Source organism: Mustela nivalis (assembly GCF_964662115.1).
Source record: "Mustela nivalis genome assembly, chromosome: 9".
Taxonomy (NCBI): Eukaryota; Metazoa; Chordata; class Mammalia; order Carnivora; family Mustelidae; genus Mustela; species Mustela nivalis.
In genome coordinates, this window is record NC_139028.1 from 21,211,799 (window position 1) to 21,225,120 (window position 13,322).

The window sequence follows — 13,322 nt, forward strand, 5'->3', positions numbered from 1 at the left end:
TGGGGGACGGGTCCCAGATCCCCATTTACTTCCATTAGATACAGATGTAAAACTGTGGGAGCCCCACGTTCTGAGATTTGGGGTCCCCCAAGACGGGGGGACGGTCGCTCACCTTCAGCGTGGAGACAACCTCGTCGCCGTTGTCCTTGGTGGCGATGGCGTACCGCATGACTCGGTCGGGGTCGATGACCGTGTCCCCCTTCTCCCAGCGGATGATGATGGGCCGCTCACCCCGCGCCGTGCAGTTGAGCTCCTTCGGGTGACCCTTGATGGCGATGGTGGTGTTGGGGTGGGAGGTGATCATGGCTGGGACTGGGAAGGGGAGGAGGTGCAGGAGGCCCCAGTAAGGGGAAGGCCGGGCTGGGGGAGGGGCATGTGCCCGGTGCAGAGGCCCCGCCCCCGCGGCCCCTCCCCACGGAGCGCCTCAGCCCCAGGGACAAGGTCTCAAAATTGTGGGGCCATGCTATAGGAAGCCCCACTCCCCTGTCTCCCTTTCCCCCTTCCACTTGTGACTAGAGTGGCTTCTCTCTTCACCAGGGATTCTCCTATTCTGTGGACCCCTCTCCAGAATGCTTTAAAATGCACAACATACATAGAATTACAAAGGAACCAAATATATTCAAGTATGGTGATACAAATATTAAAAACCTTCAAAAGCAAACTTTTTATATAGTATATCCCATATTTATATCTGTATTTTAATTTTTTAATTAACGTATAATGTATTATTTGCCCCAGGGGCATAGGTCTGTGATCAATATATATATAGTTTACGACTCTTTATCAAGGCGATCTAGCGCTGGTTACAGTAGCACAAGGCTGGAACAGCCATGAGCAGGGAGGGTGTCTGGGGACCCACAAGCTAGAACTGCGGTGTGGAAACATCTGTGGTACTGCCCCGGGTACTGCTCCTGCTGGGCTTTGTTGTTTATATTCAAAACGGAAGGAAATACTACATCTCAGTTATAAGGTGGTGGAAGAAAAGGTGTGCTCTCTTTTCTGACCCGAAATCATGGACTCCTAGAATCAGGTTCATGGACTTTCTTTGGGGGCGGTCCCTGGGCCCCGGGTTAGGAGCCCTGCTCTACAACGCGGTGGCCTCTGCTTTGTGTTCACGGCTCAGGCTCTCTCCATGGCTCTGGCTCAGCTGGTTGGCTCTTTTTGAACCGCTGAGAAACTCCCCTGTTCTTCCAAACAAAACGCAACCGAAAAGCCTGGCGAGCATCTCTGTGATCAAGGTCCCTCCAGCAGTGCTAACCAGTCTGTGACCCTCCCCACCACCACCCCTCGCTGCTGACCTGCGAAAATCATCATGAAGGAACCAAGGCCCCAGCTGGCCATCAGGAGACCCCCCCTTCTGCCCTGAAAAGAAGCATCTAGATCTTGACCCTCGTCTGAGCACCTTGGCCAGCAGCAGAGGGGCAGAGGGAAAGATGACGATCTTGGCTGCCTGTGAAACCCCGCCCCCATTCTCCTCCACTCGGTTCAACAAATATGCATCGGTCGCCTAAGCCATTCCATGGCACTGTGCCAGGCTTGCGGGGGGACACACATGATGTGAGACAGGGTCCCTGCCTGGGAGGAGAGGCAGGAGGAGGAGAAGGGAAGGGGAGCGAGACACTTGTGTGAGCAACATGAAAAGGAGGAAGATCTGAAGAGTGCCGCACAGAGGTATTAGGAGAGATGACTGTGACTGAGGACTATCTGGGAAGGCACCATCCAGCCGTTTTACAAGCATTTGGGGGGGACTTATTACGGGCCAGGCCTTGTGTTGTGTTCTGAGTGAATAGGACACATCAAATCTCAAGAAGTTTCACAGTAGCGGTGAGAACAGACAAGTCTAGCAATTCCCGCACAGAAGGGTAAGTATGAGGCTGGGGAAACGCATGCCAGACACAGCGGGGCATCTGTGGGGAAGGAAGGGTATACCCTAACCAGTGAGACCTGCTTCAGCAGAGGCAGACCTCAGAGAGGCGAGGGGTCTGATGCACCTGGAAGACTGTCCTTGCCCTTGCCTTTTCCGCACTACCTTCCTGGGAAAACCTGCCTCTCAGAGTATCCAGTGGCTCTGACCTCGCAGGAGGGCCTGTTAGCCAACCTGGAGCCCACACGCTGGGCTGTGCTGTGCTTGACTGTCGGACTGTAAGAATCAGACACCATTCCACCTTCCTGCCCCCATCCACGGTGGGTAGAGGACCTCTCCTTACATTGAATTCTGCAGAGCAGAGACCCAGCGCCCAGACCCCATCACCATCGGCCTGCTTGGGCAACTGTGCAAGAAAGCTTCCCGTTTCCTCTGTGCAGACAGCCCCTGGCTCCCCTCGGGGGCACCGTGTCTTGCTCTGCTTCAGTGGCTAACCCTTTCTTTCCCTCCCAGTGCTCTCAGGATTTCTCTCCCCTCCAGCTTTAAGGACCTACTCAGACAGAGTTCTTCCCGGTAAACTCTCCTGGGTCACCTGACTCCTGCAGACGAAGATGCCATGAGGCCATAACGATGTGTCCTGAGACGCCCGATGCCGGGCGAGGACACATCTGGAGCAGGTGTGGAGGATGCAGGGCGGTGTCTGGCGTGCCTGAAGTCACACTGTGCAGCCAGCCATCTTGTCGGCCTGCTGTCATACGGAACTTGACGCCAAGGGCAGCCCTGGCCCTCCGGCCCCTGCACCAGCCTCTCAGCCAATCCTTGGCCCCGGCTCATCAAATAATGAAGCAGATAAATTTTATAATGCACAGCATTACACCAGGATATACAATAAAACACGAAAGACAAATAACGAGGTGCAAGTTATAATGAAGAAAAAGCCTGCAGTCAGAGACATCCAAGTATGAATTATTGACTAAGGTTTTACACTTTCAAGGATGTGTGGAGGAATATTTTCCATCAAAGATTTGCATAATTCACTCGTATAAACCTGGGTAGAATATAGAGTAAGATTTTACATCAACACGTCAGGACTTGCATTGCAGATGCCTCCATTTATGTTCTGGAGGACTGAAATGCAGGGGAGTGGGGGCAGGGGCATGGGGGCTGTGAATGGTCAGAGATGGAGGCCGGGGACTCCTGGGTGGGCCAAGCCCTGAGACCTTCCTGGGGAAGAGGAGTTTGGCTTCTGAGATGTTGCTGAGACCATGGAGGAGTTGGGGGATGTCCATGCAGAGGAGTGTTTGTGTGTGTGTGTGTGTGTGTGTGTGTGCACGTGTGGGCGTGGGGTGGGAGCAGGGTCAAGTGTCAGAGGTCAGAGGCCTGAGGAAGAAGAGAGAAAGGAAGAGTCTTTCTCTGGAAGAAGGACTTCAAGTCTCCATACCAGAGCAAGAAACTTGCGACACATTCCTCTTCTGCTCTCTAGGAAGGGTTGTGCTAGCCTGTGCAGGGCACATGTGTGAATGATAAAGACACCCCTCTGGCTGGGTGCAATCTAGAGTCAAGAGCCATAGTTTGGCCAATGCAGTAGGAACGGGTTTCAGACTCCACTTGCCCCTTAGGTAGGCACCTTTGAGCAGTGCACAACCTGTGCATCTGTACATGTCAGTCCCACCTCCGGAAGTCTTCCCAATCATGTTTGTTCAAAGAGACAGACATGGGGGCAACCAGAGATAAGGGGGACTCCAGAGATCCCACTTGGTCTTTCAGCTCTGAGTAACAACCACACTTGGGGCCTGGGGTGGGTTTCCCTTCCCCACTGTTACTGCAGTGAGCACCATGCAACACAATCCAATGCTGTCCTCACATCCTCAAAGCTCAGAACATGTTCAGGGGAGCCCATCTAAGAGGAAACTGCTTCTGTGGCTCCCAACCAACATGAAGGGATTGGGGGCCAGGTAGGCATGGGTTCTACTTGTGTCTTCACCAGCTGTGCAGCCTTCAGCAGAGTAGAATCAAGTTCTGTGAACCTCAGGTTCATAGGACATCTTCCCTGTAGAGCTGTTATGGGGGCAAATAGGGTCTATATATGTAGCGTGGCTGCCGTATAGCAGCTGCTCGAGAAACCCCAGGGCTCTCCTGCCCTCCTGGTCCAAGAAAAGCACCAAATAAACACATGCCTTCCTTCAGATGCAACTTGCCGGGCTAGTCCACGGACTCATGGAGCCCAGAATTGCGGAGCCCAGATAATGTTCAATGTTGCAGTTATGAGTTGCATAGGCTACCCGGCGCTTGAAATATAGCCTCTAGAACTGAGAAGTGCTGTAGCCACACACAGGCCTTAAACACACAGGAAGGAAATAACGTAAAATGTATCACTGATAATTTTATGTTGGCTACATGTTAATATTTTAGATACATTGAGTTAAATAAAATACTATTGATCCTTCAATACCATGGATTTGAACTGCATGGGTCCACTTAATGCGGATTTTAAAAATTAGGTACAGTATATAGCACTGCAAATGTATTTTCTCTTCCTTATGATTTTCCTAGTAACATTTTATTTTCTCTAGCTGACTTTAGTGTAAGGATACAGTTGAGAACACACACAACATACAAAATACTTGTTAATCAACTGCTAATGTTATCGGTCAGCCTTCTGGTCCACACTAGGCTATTAGTTGTTAGGGAGCCAAAAGTTATATTTGGATTTTTTTTACGGCTTTGGGGGGTTGGCACCCCTCCCCCACCCCCGTGTTGTTCAAGGTCAACTGTGCGCTATTACAATGAATCTCAGCCGTTTCTTTTTACTTTTCAAACATGCGACAATGAAAAGTGTTCAGATTACCTACATGGCTCATGTTTTGTTTCTGTCGCATAGCATAGGTATGGGGCATCTATTCTTTATTTTACAAATGAAGAAACTGAGGGCAAACAGGGAAGCAATCCACTCAGGGGTCCCACTGCTAGTAAGCAGCAGGGCATGGGAGAGGCGGTCTGATGGGAGAAGATGGTGCTTACCACACAGAGCTGTAACCTGGGTGGGGGAGGAAGGTAAGGCAAGGCAAGGCTGGGAGAACCAGTTCCCACTTCTTTAGTGTCATAAGCACAAGCCCCAGGGGACTTGTGAGGGCTGGATCTGGGCACTCCACTTGGCAGAGGACATTAATGAGCTGAAGCGTGACCAGGAAGATGGGCACATTTCACGCTGTGCCGTTTGAAGCGTGGCTGAAAACCGGGCATGTGGGTGCCCAGGCAGGGAGTGGGATGGGGGACAAGACACCAGAGTTCTTTGATAAAGGGGGAAGGACCAGCCTTCTCTTTGGTGGAGAAGGACTCTGCGGGTAGTTTTTGCTGTTTAGGGAGAGGGCTGTGGTGGGAGGCAGTGAGCTCCTGCACCAGAGGTAGGCAGTCTCAGGCACTGTAGAGGAGGTCGCTACAGGATTGGAGGACTTTGGCCCTGGGGGTGTCTGGGTCTCTGGAGAGATGGGAAAGATGGTCTGGGAATCTGGCTATTTTGGGAGGCAGTTCTGTGAATCAGCATACTCGTCTCTTCGCATATAGGATCTTGAACCCTGTCCTAGGCAAGAAGCAGAGAACCTGCCTCCTCTTTTCTCTCTGCCCTACCCGGTCTCCCTGCCAACACCGGAAAAGAGAACTCTATCCCTGTGCCCCTTCCCCTGCCCTGTCCCTGGCCTCTAAGAGCCACAGTGCCCTCCTGTGCCCACAACCTGGGGGCCCCAGCCCTCTCGGCTACTGTAGAGATGGGCTTATCAAGACAGAGACGGGGGTCCAGGGCGGCCACTGCCCCACCCCACCTGCTCTCCTCTTCCCTCTGCCTCCTCTTTGCTTCTTGCTCTGGTTCACAAGGTCTCTGTGCTCCACTGAATCACAGTCATAAACACAACTGAACCTGAACCTGAATCGTCATAGCACCAAGGCGTCATAGCACCAAGGCTTCATAGCACCAGAGGACTTCCTGGATTAAAACCACCGCCCCCCACCCCAAGAATTCCCTAGAGAGATATTCATATCTGGTCACCTACTCGCAGGAGCAAAGAAAGACACACACACACACACACACACACACAGCAGTGATAAAAACACACCCTAAAGTCACAAACACGGTTGCTGTAACTGCCTGTACTCTGACCTCTACCATGGACTCACACATGGTGTCACAGACACGGAACATGATGCAACTGTCAGTTGCATGTCAATATCCTGACACGGTTGCTCAGGCACATCTCCCCATAGCCAGGCATTAGTAAGGGCGCCCTTCCTCTACACACACACACACACACACACACACACACACACACACACACACTTTTTTATGTTTACCTTTGACTGCGAACTTACCATGTACCATGTGCTGACAATATTCTAGGGAATTAACTGAATCAATTCATGTGAAGTAGCTCCTGCTCATGTTCCTGGCTCCAAAGCCTGTGTCCTGACTAAGCTCCATGGCCTCCCTTGGCCTGTGATGCCCATGATGGAGCTGGCAATAAGTGGGATGCTTTGCTTCTTGGCTTATTGCTCAATGATCCCCCCTCAGCAACAACCATGAGAAGTCTTATTATCCCCATTTTTCAAGTAAAGAGACGGAGGCTTCCAGAAGACAGTTTTCCCCTCTCTAAGCCCCTGCTACTGTGGTCATGGGGGATGGACACCTCTTGCAGTCTATCTGCTGTGCATGCATGGAATCTCTGGCTTTGGAAAATGGAATTTGGCTGTCACCAAAGAGCTGGGGCTTCTCTGTGGTGGGCAGCCCCAGCAGGGCGCTCCCAGGGCGGGCGTCAGGGATGGCTGCTTTAGGGGCTCAGCAGGGGAGGAGGGGAGGGATTGTAGGCACAGGGCTGAGTCCTCTGTGACAAATGCTAATAGCAGCCACATAGGCAACATGGTGCTCCAATAGGACACAGGAGGCTTTAATGAGATACAATTTCTCTGCTTTCCTGCAGTGTAATTCAATTAACAGCCAGGAAAACCCAATTTCTTTTTACAAAGAGGGGTGAGGGTAGGGGGAGAGTCTCTGGGGACCCGGGAACAGAGAGGGGCTGGACCTAGAGGCATCAGGGAGACCCATGTCGACCAGCCGCCTCTAATACAGAGCTCCTTCCAATATGGCCCCTTTAGGTGGAGGGGGTGGGCCATTTCCCTGGGGTCCTGGAGGAAGTCCTGTGTGGACCGGACCAGTCTCATTCAAAGCCTTACAGCCCCAGCACCCGGTATAGGGCCTGGCACTATGCATGACCAAATTGGGGCAAGCCTGGTAGAGGTCACAGATGACTCCCTGATACCCCCATGTCAGTGCAGTTGTCCCTCCTCTGGGCACTGAACAGGCTCCCTGGTATGGTGCATGTCATCTACTGCAGGGTCCTTGTACCCTCGTCCCTGGCTGGGAGACTCCGCAGGACAGAAGCCTCTCTACGGAAGACTCAGCATATCTGTGGGAAAGCTCCCAAGTGCAGGACACCAATCTCTCCTGTTCCCCACCCATGCCCTGGGTCCCCCTGCTTGGGTCCACGCTTAGACTCACTCCAGGGCAGGGAGGACACTTGCTGGGCCTTTGGGCACCAAGGCCCCTGCCTTACAGCCACGCAGAAATTTCAGATTTTTTCCTCCTGGTTCTGCCGGGGCCTTCTTGGCAGGTGCAACGAAGAGGAGGAAGGCGCCAGGCTGAGCGGAATCACCCCCTCCCCTCACTCCAGGACCCTCCTGGGGCAGCAAGCCGAGGGGAGAGGAAATCAATTTCAGAAACAAGACAGTTGTCAGAATCTGATGTAACCGGTTCCCGTCTGTGAAATTACTCACAGGCCGGCTCCTGTCACCCCTGAGGTCCTGCCCAGACCAGCTGCTATTTACATTTTAATTTGATGTGAGAGGCTGATAGATTTTTAAAACACCGTGAGACAGCTCTGCTTCCTTGCTCACCCCTGGCATCCCCAGACTTTCCGACCGACCCCAGGCTTGGTCCTGGGGCTCCTAGATGCTGCCGTGGGGATTGCCAACTGGGTCTATTCGGCCCCTGCCTTGCTCCCCCAGTTGCTTTTCTCAGGGTCCCACTTCCCAAGCTGGTCGGGGGCAGGGGATCTGTTCCCTGCAGTTCACATAATCCTGGAACATCCTTTGTGAGGAGCTTTACTCTTGTTAAGGAGCTGTCCTGGGGTTATTAGCCTCAACATCACCAGTGAGAAGTGGAGGCTCAGAGAGGCTAGGTGGTTTGTCTAAGGTCACACAGCTGGTAAGTGGCAGGAAGGAGACCAAGCCCCAGGTCCCCTGACAAGTCATGAGCTCCCTTCCCTCTGGTTTCGGTCCAGACGTCTCCTTCTGCCTGGTTGATTTTGCTCCCACTCTGGGCTTTATCCCAGGAGCGGGGAGCTGGGTGGGGATAATGTAGTGCAGATGAATCCTTGGGGAATGCAGAAGGAGCCTGGAAACTGGAGTGGGGCTGGGGTGGTGGGGCCAGGAGGCCAGGTGAGGTGGAGCTAGGGTGCTGGGGACAGCAGTTAGGAGGCAGTGAGTCAGGCTGCTTCTGTCTCCGTCTCCCTCCCTCTCTTCTGCCTGGTGATTGGAGCTCAGCTGGTGTTTCTGACAAGTCCCCAAGTCACCAGGGAGGGAAGATTCAGTGATGAATGCCCAAAGGAGAGAAGCAGTATGTGCAGGAAGGAGAACATGGAAGAAATAGGACGGGACGCCACTGGCGGTTGGGAGAGGCCGGATCAAATGTGGAAAAGGCAAGGAACGTTGCATTCTGAAAGGAAGCATGGGGTGCCTCTCCACTCCCTTTGTGGGCAGGAGTCTGTGGTCCTCACGGGCCTTTCCGTGACTGAGGGCTGCCTGCGGGCCAGCTCTGTCCTGCATTCTTCTACGTGCATCAATTTGCTTAATCCCCCAACAACCTTGTTTTGGTTTCCACTTTGCTGATGGGGAAACTGAGGCTTAGAGACGTTAACTGCCCGAGATCACACAGCTAGCCAGTGGCAGAGGCAGGACTTAGCCCAGGTGCCTATGGTTTTACCCACAACGGGACACCGGCCAGAACAGCGCCGTGGACAGGGGCGCAGGTAGCCAGGAAGAGGAGCGCGAAGAGCCCAGCGTCCCTGAAGAGAAACTCAGTGAACACGGCGGGGAGGAGATTGATCTGGAAACCAGGAGGCCAAGGGGTTAGGCTATTCTGCTCTCTTAGGTGGGAGGTCTGGGGGAGAGGGTTGAGGAAGTCCTCAGGCCTGGCTACACGTACAAATTACCTGGAAAGTTAAAAAAGAAAAAATCTTAGGGCACGGTCCCCATGCCCAGAGGCTCTGATTTAGTTGGTCCAGGGCGGGGCTGGGGCTGGCGGCGGATTTCCCTAAAAGCCTCCCCGACCTGGATGATCCTCACACGTGGTCTGGGGGAAGAACCACAGACAGGGCAGAGGAACCCCCCCTTCACCGTGCTACCTCCCATTCTAAGCACATGCCCTCGGGTGCTGCCTCCGCCGCAGGGAGGACCATCTTAGAGCCAACAGGATCGAAACAAGGGCAGCAAAGTCCTGTGGTTCTTCACGTCTCCAAGGCAGAAGTTCCCCTTTTCGGGAAGTCCTTCTGAGAGTCTAACTGAAACCTCATGAGGATCTGCGCTGAGCTTTTCACTAATTAGGATGCTCTGGGCAGGCTAAAATGGTTTTCCAGATGTCCCCCTCTTTGCCCCCTTGGGAGAGGATTTTCCAGGGGACAACTGAGACCCCAAAGGCTCTGGCGAGCTCTACAAACCCACTTGTCAGAGGAGCAGGGAGCCTCCTGGCTCAGAAGCTCTCATCTTTTGTTTGGGAAAGGATTACATGTACCCATTTGAGGTGAGGGGGCCCCTCCTTCCCCCAGAGCAGCCGACTCCCCTCCTTCCCCCCAAAGGCTTGTGTCTCCTCCTTGTTAACAAGATCGTGAGGAGAACGGCAGCCCTGTTTGGCGGAGTGAGATAAGCCTCCACAAAGGGGCATTGTTGGCACACGGGGTGCTGGGCCTGGGGCAGGGTGGGTGGCAGTCCTCTGAGCTCAGCCAGGCAGCAGCTCCGGCTTCCCCAGGGAAGAGCTGGTTGGAGGGGCGGAGGTGCCTTCTGGTTTCTGCTTTGTTTTCTCCCTTCTTAAAGAGCCAGGGCCGCGGCGTTGTTAATTTGATTGGACCCACTTCGGCTTCACGTCTCCCCTGATTAGCCAAGCTCCACCTGAAGCATGAGATGAATTCAAATTGCATGCAAGCAATCAGCTTCGCTCTGAGGGGTGGTGGGGAGATGCCTGGGGAGGCGGGGCCCCATGGGACCCTTGCTGTCCACTGCCTGTGTGTGTGTGTTGGGGGGGCACACCCGGCAAGAACAGTGTGTGTGTGTGTGTGTTTGCACGTGTGTGTGGGGGTGGGGTGGGTGGGTACGTGTGTGCGAAGGGGGTTGGGGTGAGGGTCTCCAAGGGCGGGATCTTTGAGACTCAGAATACTGACTTGCTTTCTGCTCCGGGGTGGTCCCTGTTGAGACCCTCCCACTCGCTCACCAGGCCTCGCTTTCTCCAGCTTTAAAATGGGGTCAGTCAGTTTTTGGCTGCTTGCCAAGGAGTCCAAGCCCAGACTCCAGGCGTATTCTTTTTTTTTTTTTTTTTTTAAGATTTTATTTATTTATTTGACAGAGAGAAATCACAAGTAGTTGGAGAGGCAGGCAGAGAGAAAGAGAGGGCAGCAGGCTCCCCGCTCAGCAGAGAGCCCGATGCGGGACTCGATCCCAGGACCCTGAGATCATGACCTGAGCCGAAGGCAATGGCTTAACCCACTGAGCCACCCAGGCCCCCTCCAGGCATATTCTCAAGTCAGGGTGGGGACCCGCTTCTCCCCTGCCTCTGGCCCTCTTCTCTCCCCAAGAATGTTGGGAAAATGACACTGATCTTAAAAATAACCATCATGTACAGAATGCTTGCTCTCTGCCATGCACCTAGATTCATGCTTTACATGAATTATCTCATCAAATTCTCCCCACTCCTCTTCCCCACCACCCAAGAAGGTGGGTGGTATTTTTATTCCCATGTTAGAGATGAGAGAATGCTCTGAAGTTACCGGACACCAGCATGCGGATGGTGACGCCATCTCTAGTTACTGGGAAGAGGCCCTTCTGGGTCATCGCTGGGATCCCCCTAGAGCAAGGATCAGCAGGGTCTTTCTGTAAAGGGCCAGACAGTAGACATTTCAGATGTTGCAGGCCATAGGTCTCTGTTAAGATGACTCAGCCCGGCCACTGTAGCCTGAAAGCAGCCCTGGGCAGTAAGACAGAAAGAATGGGCAAGGCTGCTTTCCAGCAAAAGTGGCAGCTGGTCACGTTTGACCTCAGGCCCGGTTTGCTGACCCCCGGCTCTAGAGTTCCGTGCACAGGAGTTTCTGCTTGTTGCGTTTAAACAAGGACAGTTGTAGGATGTTGGAGGGGATGACATTTCAGCCGTCAGAGTTCTGGAAAGCATGAAGTTACAGTATAATCACCCAGGTATTGTTACGGGTTGGGTTGTGGCTCCCCAAAGACATAGTCAAGTCCTAACCCCTGGTACCTGTGAATGGGACCTTATTTGGAAATAGGGTTTTTGTAGTTGCTGTGTTAGCTTATATCTTGATTACATTTTCCTGGAGCAGGGTGAGCCCCTAGTCAATGGGACTGGTGTTCTCAGAAGGGACGGGTTCAGAGGAAAACTGGTGTGAGGATGCACAGGGAGAAGTGTGAGGTGAGGCAGAGGCCGGAGCAGGAAGGGAAGCTCGTGCCCCTGGGGTCTGCACCCTGCCGACCTCTGCATTTTTGCGTGTCTAGCCTCCCAGCAGGGCAGGAGAACACATTTCTGGGTTTTTAAGCCATCTGGTCTTAAAAATGACACTGATCTTAAAATAAGTGTCCCCGGAAAGTTATACAGGGATCCAAGGTGTGAGAGAGGTCTGTCTTCGTGCCGAGTGCCAGGGAGGACCGCTCCCCGCTTCCCTGCACGGAGCTGGAGGGGGCTTCCTGAGGTGGGAGGCGGTGTGCGCTTTGCTCTGCCTGCACCATGGGGACCCCCTCCCCGTTTCCTCCCACCCCGGGCCCAGGCTGGCTGTGGGCAAGCAGGTGCGCCAGTGTGCTGGGGCCCCACGTACTCAACCCCTACCCCCGACACCAGGGAGAGGTAGTCGGGGGGACTCTGTGACTACTGAATGAAGAGTGGACAGCGGCAGGCCAGCACACGAGCAAACATGAGCAGGAGAGAATCTTTAGAATCTCAATCCCACCACATCTCGACTGTCCGTAGACCCGAGAGGCCAGACGGAAGCCTGGTACTCCCAGGCTGGAGGCCCCAAGGGCTGGGCAGGGATGGGGTGGGGGCAGGGCTTGGGGAGATTCTCTGGTCTGTCTATTGGTCTCATTCTTTCTGGCCCAGGACAGGACACCTGCCAGCTAAACACGATGACTCAAGAGTCACCTATGGGGCGTGGGGATTGTGCCAGCGCTACCACGCTGCTCTAGGCAGAAATCCTGGCAGAGTGTCAGCCAGTGTCTAGCTGCCCCAGAGGACCCTGTCATCCTGCCTGGACCTGGCTGAAGTGAACACACCTTTCTCCATCCTCATCGGCTGCGCTTCTGCTGGTGACCCCATGGTGCCGCTCAACTCAGCTTCAAACCTTGGCTCTCCCGGCTCCATGTTCGTGGCATCGTCAACACCTGGTGCTTGTTCCTTCCTAATGACCCTCAGATTCCCCCTTTCCCTCCATTCCCTGCTCCCGATCCTAGTATCAGTGCAGATTTCCCCGCCGTTATTTCCACACGCTCTCTCCCTAATCCTGGGCTGCCACCCTCTCATTAGAGATTCTCCCCGTGGCCTCCCACACGGCTTCCTACCCCAGTGCCTTTGCTCATGCTATTCCTTCTGCCACCTCTTCTTTAAGGCTCAAGTCTCACTCCTCTAGAAAGCTCTGTCTGACCACATCTGTCTGCGCTGGGTTTTCCCATCCCTGATCTAACGTTGCACTTTTAGAGCCAGACCCCTTAGCATGGGATCCTGCCTTGTTTCCTGAAGGTTGGTTCCAGCTTCCTCACTAGTCTCTGAGTTCCTGGGGCGCAGGAGTGGAGATTTAACCAGGAAGCACCTGTTTGCTAGTTGACTGATCTAAAAATCTGTTCTGCCCCTACCATCCAGAGGGTCTCCAAACACAACCAAGGCTCCTAACTTAGGGCAGGGTTTGGAGGCTCTGCTTCTGCTTTCTGCTTGCCTGTGTTTTCTCATCCAGTAAACTGGGCCACTCAGTGAGAACCCCCACTCCCTTGTGTGTCAGAATGTTTACTGCACCTTTTCCTTGATTGCATATAGGATGCACAAAATTCTGTTCATCAGAACTGCTGGAGCTGAACATAAGGAAGGTCTTGAAGGACACCTTAGAGCCCAGAGCCATCTGGATGCTCTCCTGTGCTTGTGGTCATGGGGACT

General features: G+C 53.5%; 1 protein-coding gene across 2 annotated transcripts in view; it reads right to left on the bottom strand.

Annotated features, from left to right (window-relative positions):
• Positions 1–13,322, bottom strand: part of DSCAML1 (DS cell adhesion molecule like 1) — a 339,394-nt gene that overhangs the window by 58,482 nt on the left and 267,590 nt on the right. For both annotated transcript variants that reach the window (XM_082683408.1, XM_082683409.1), the window contains exon 12: positions 113–312. In XM_082683408.1, coding sequence (XP_082539534.1) covers positions 113–312 — 200 coding nt within the window. The remainder of the gene's footprint in view (positions 1–112; positions 313–13,322) is intronic.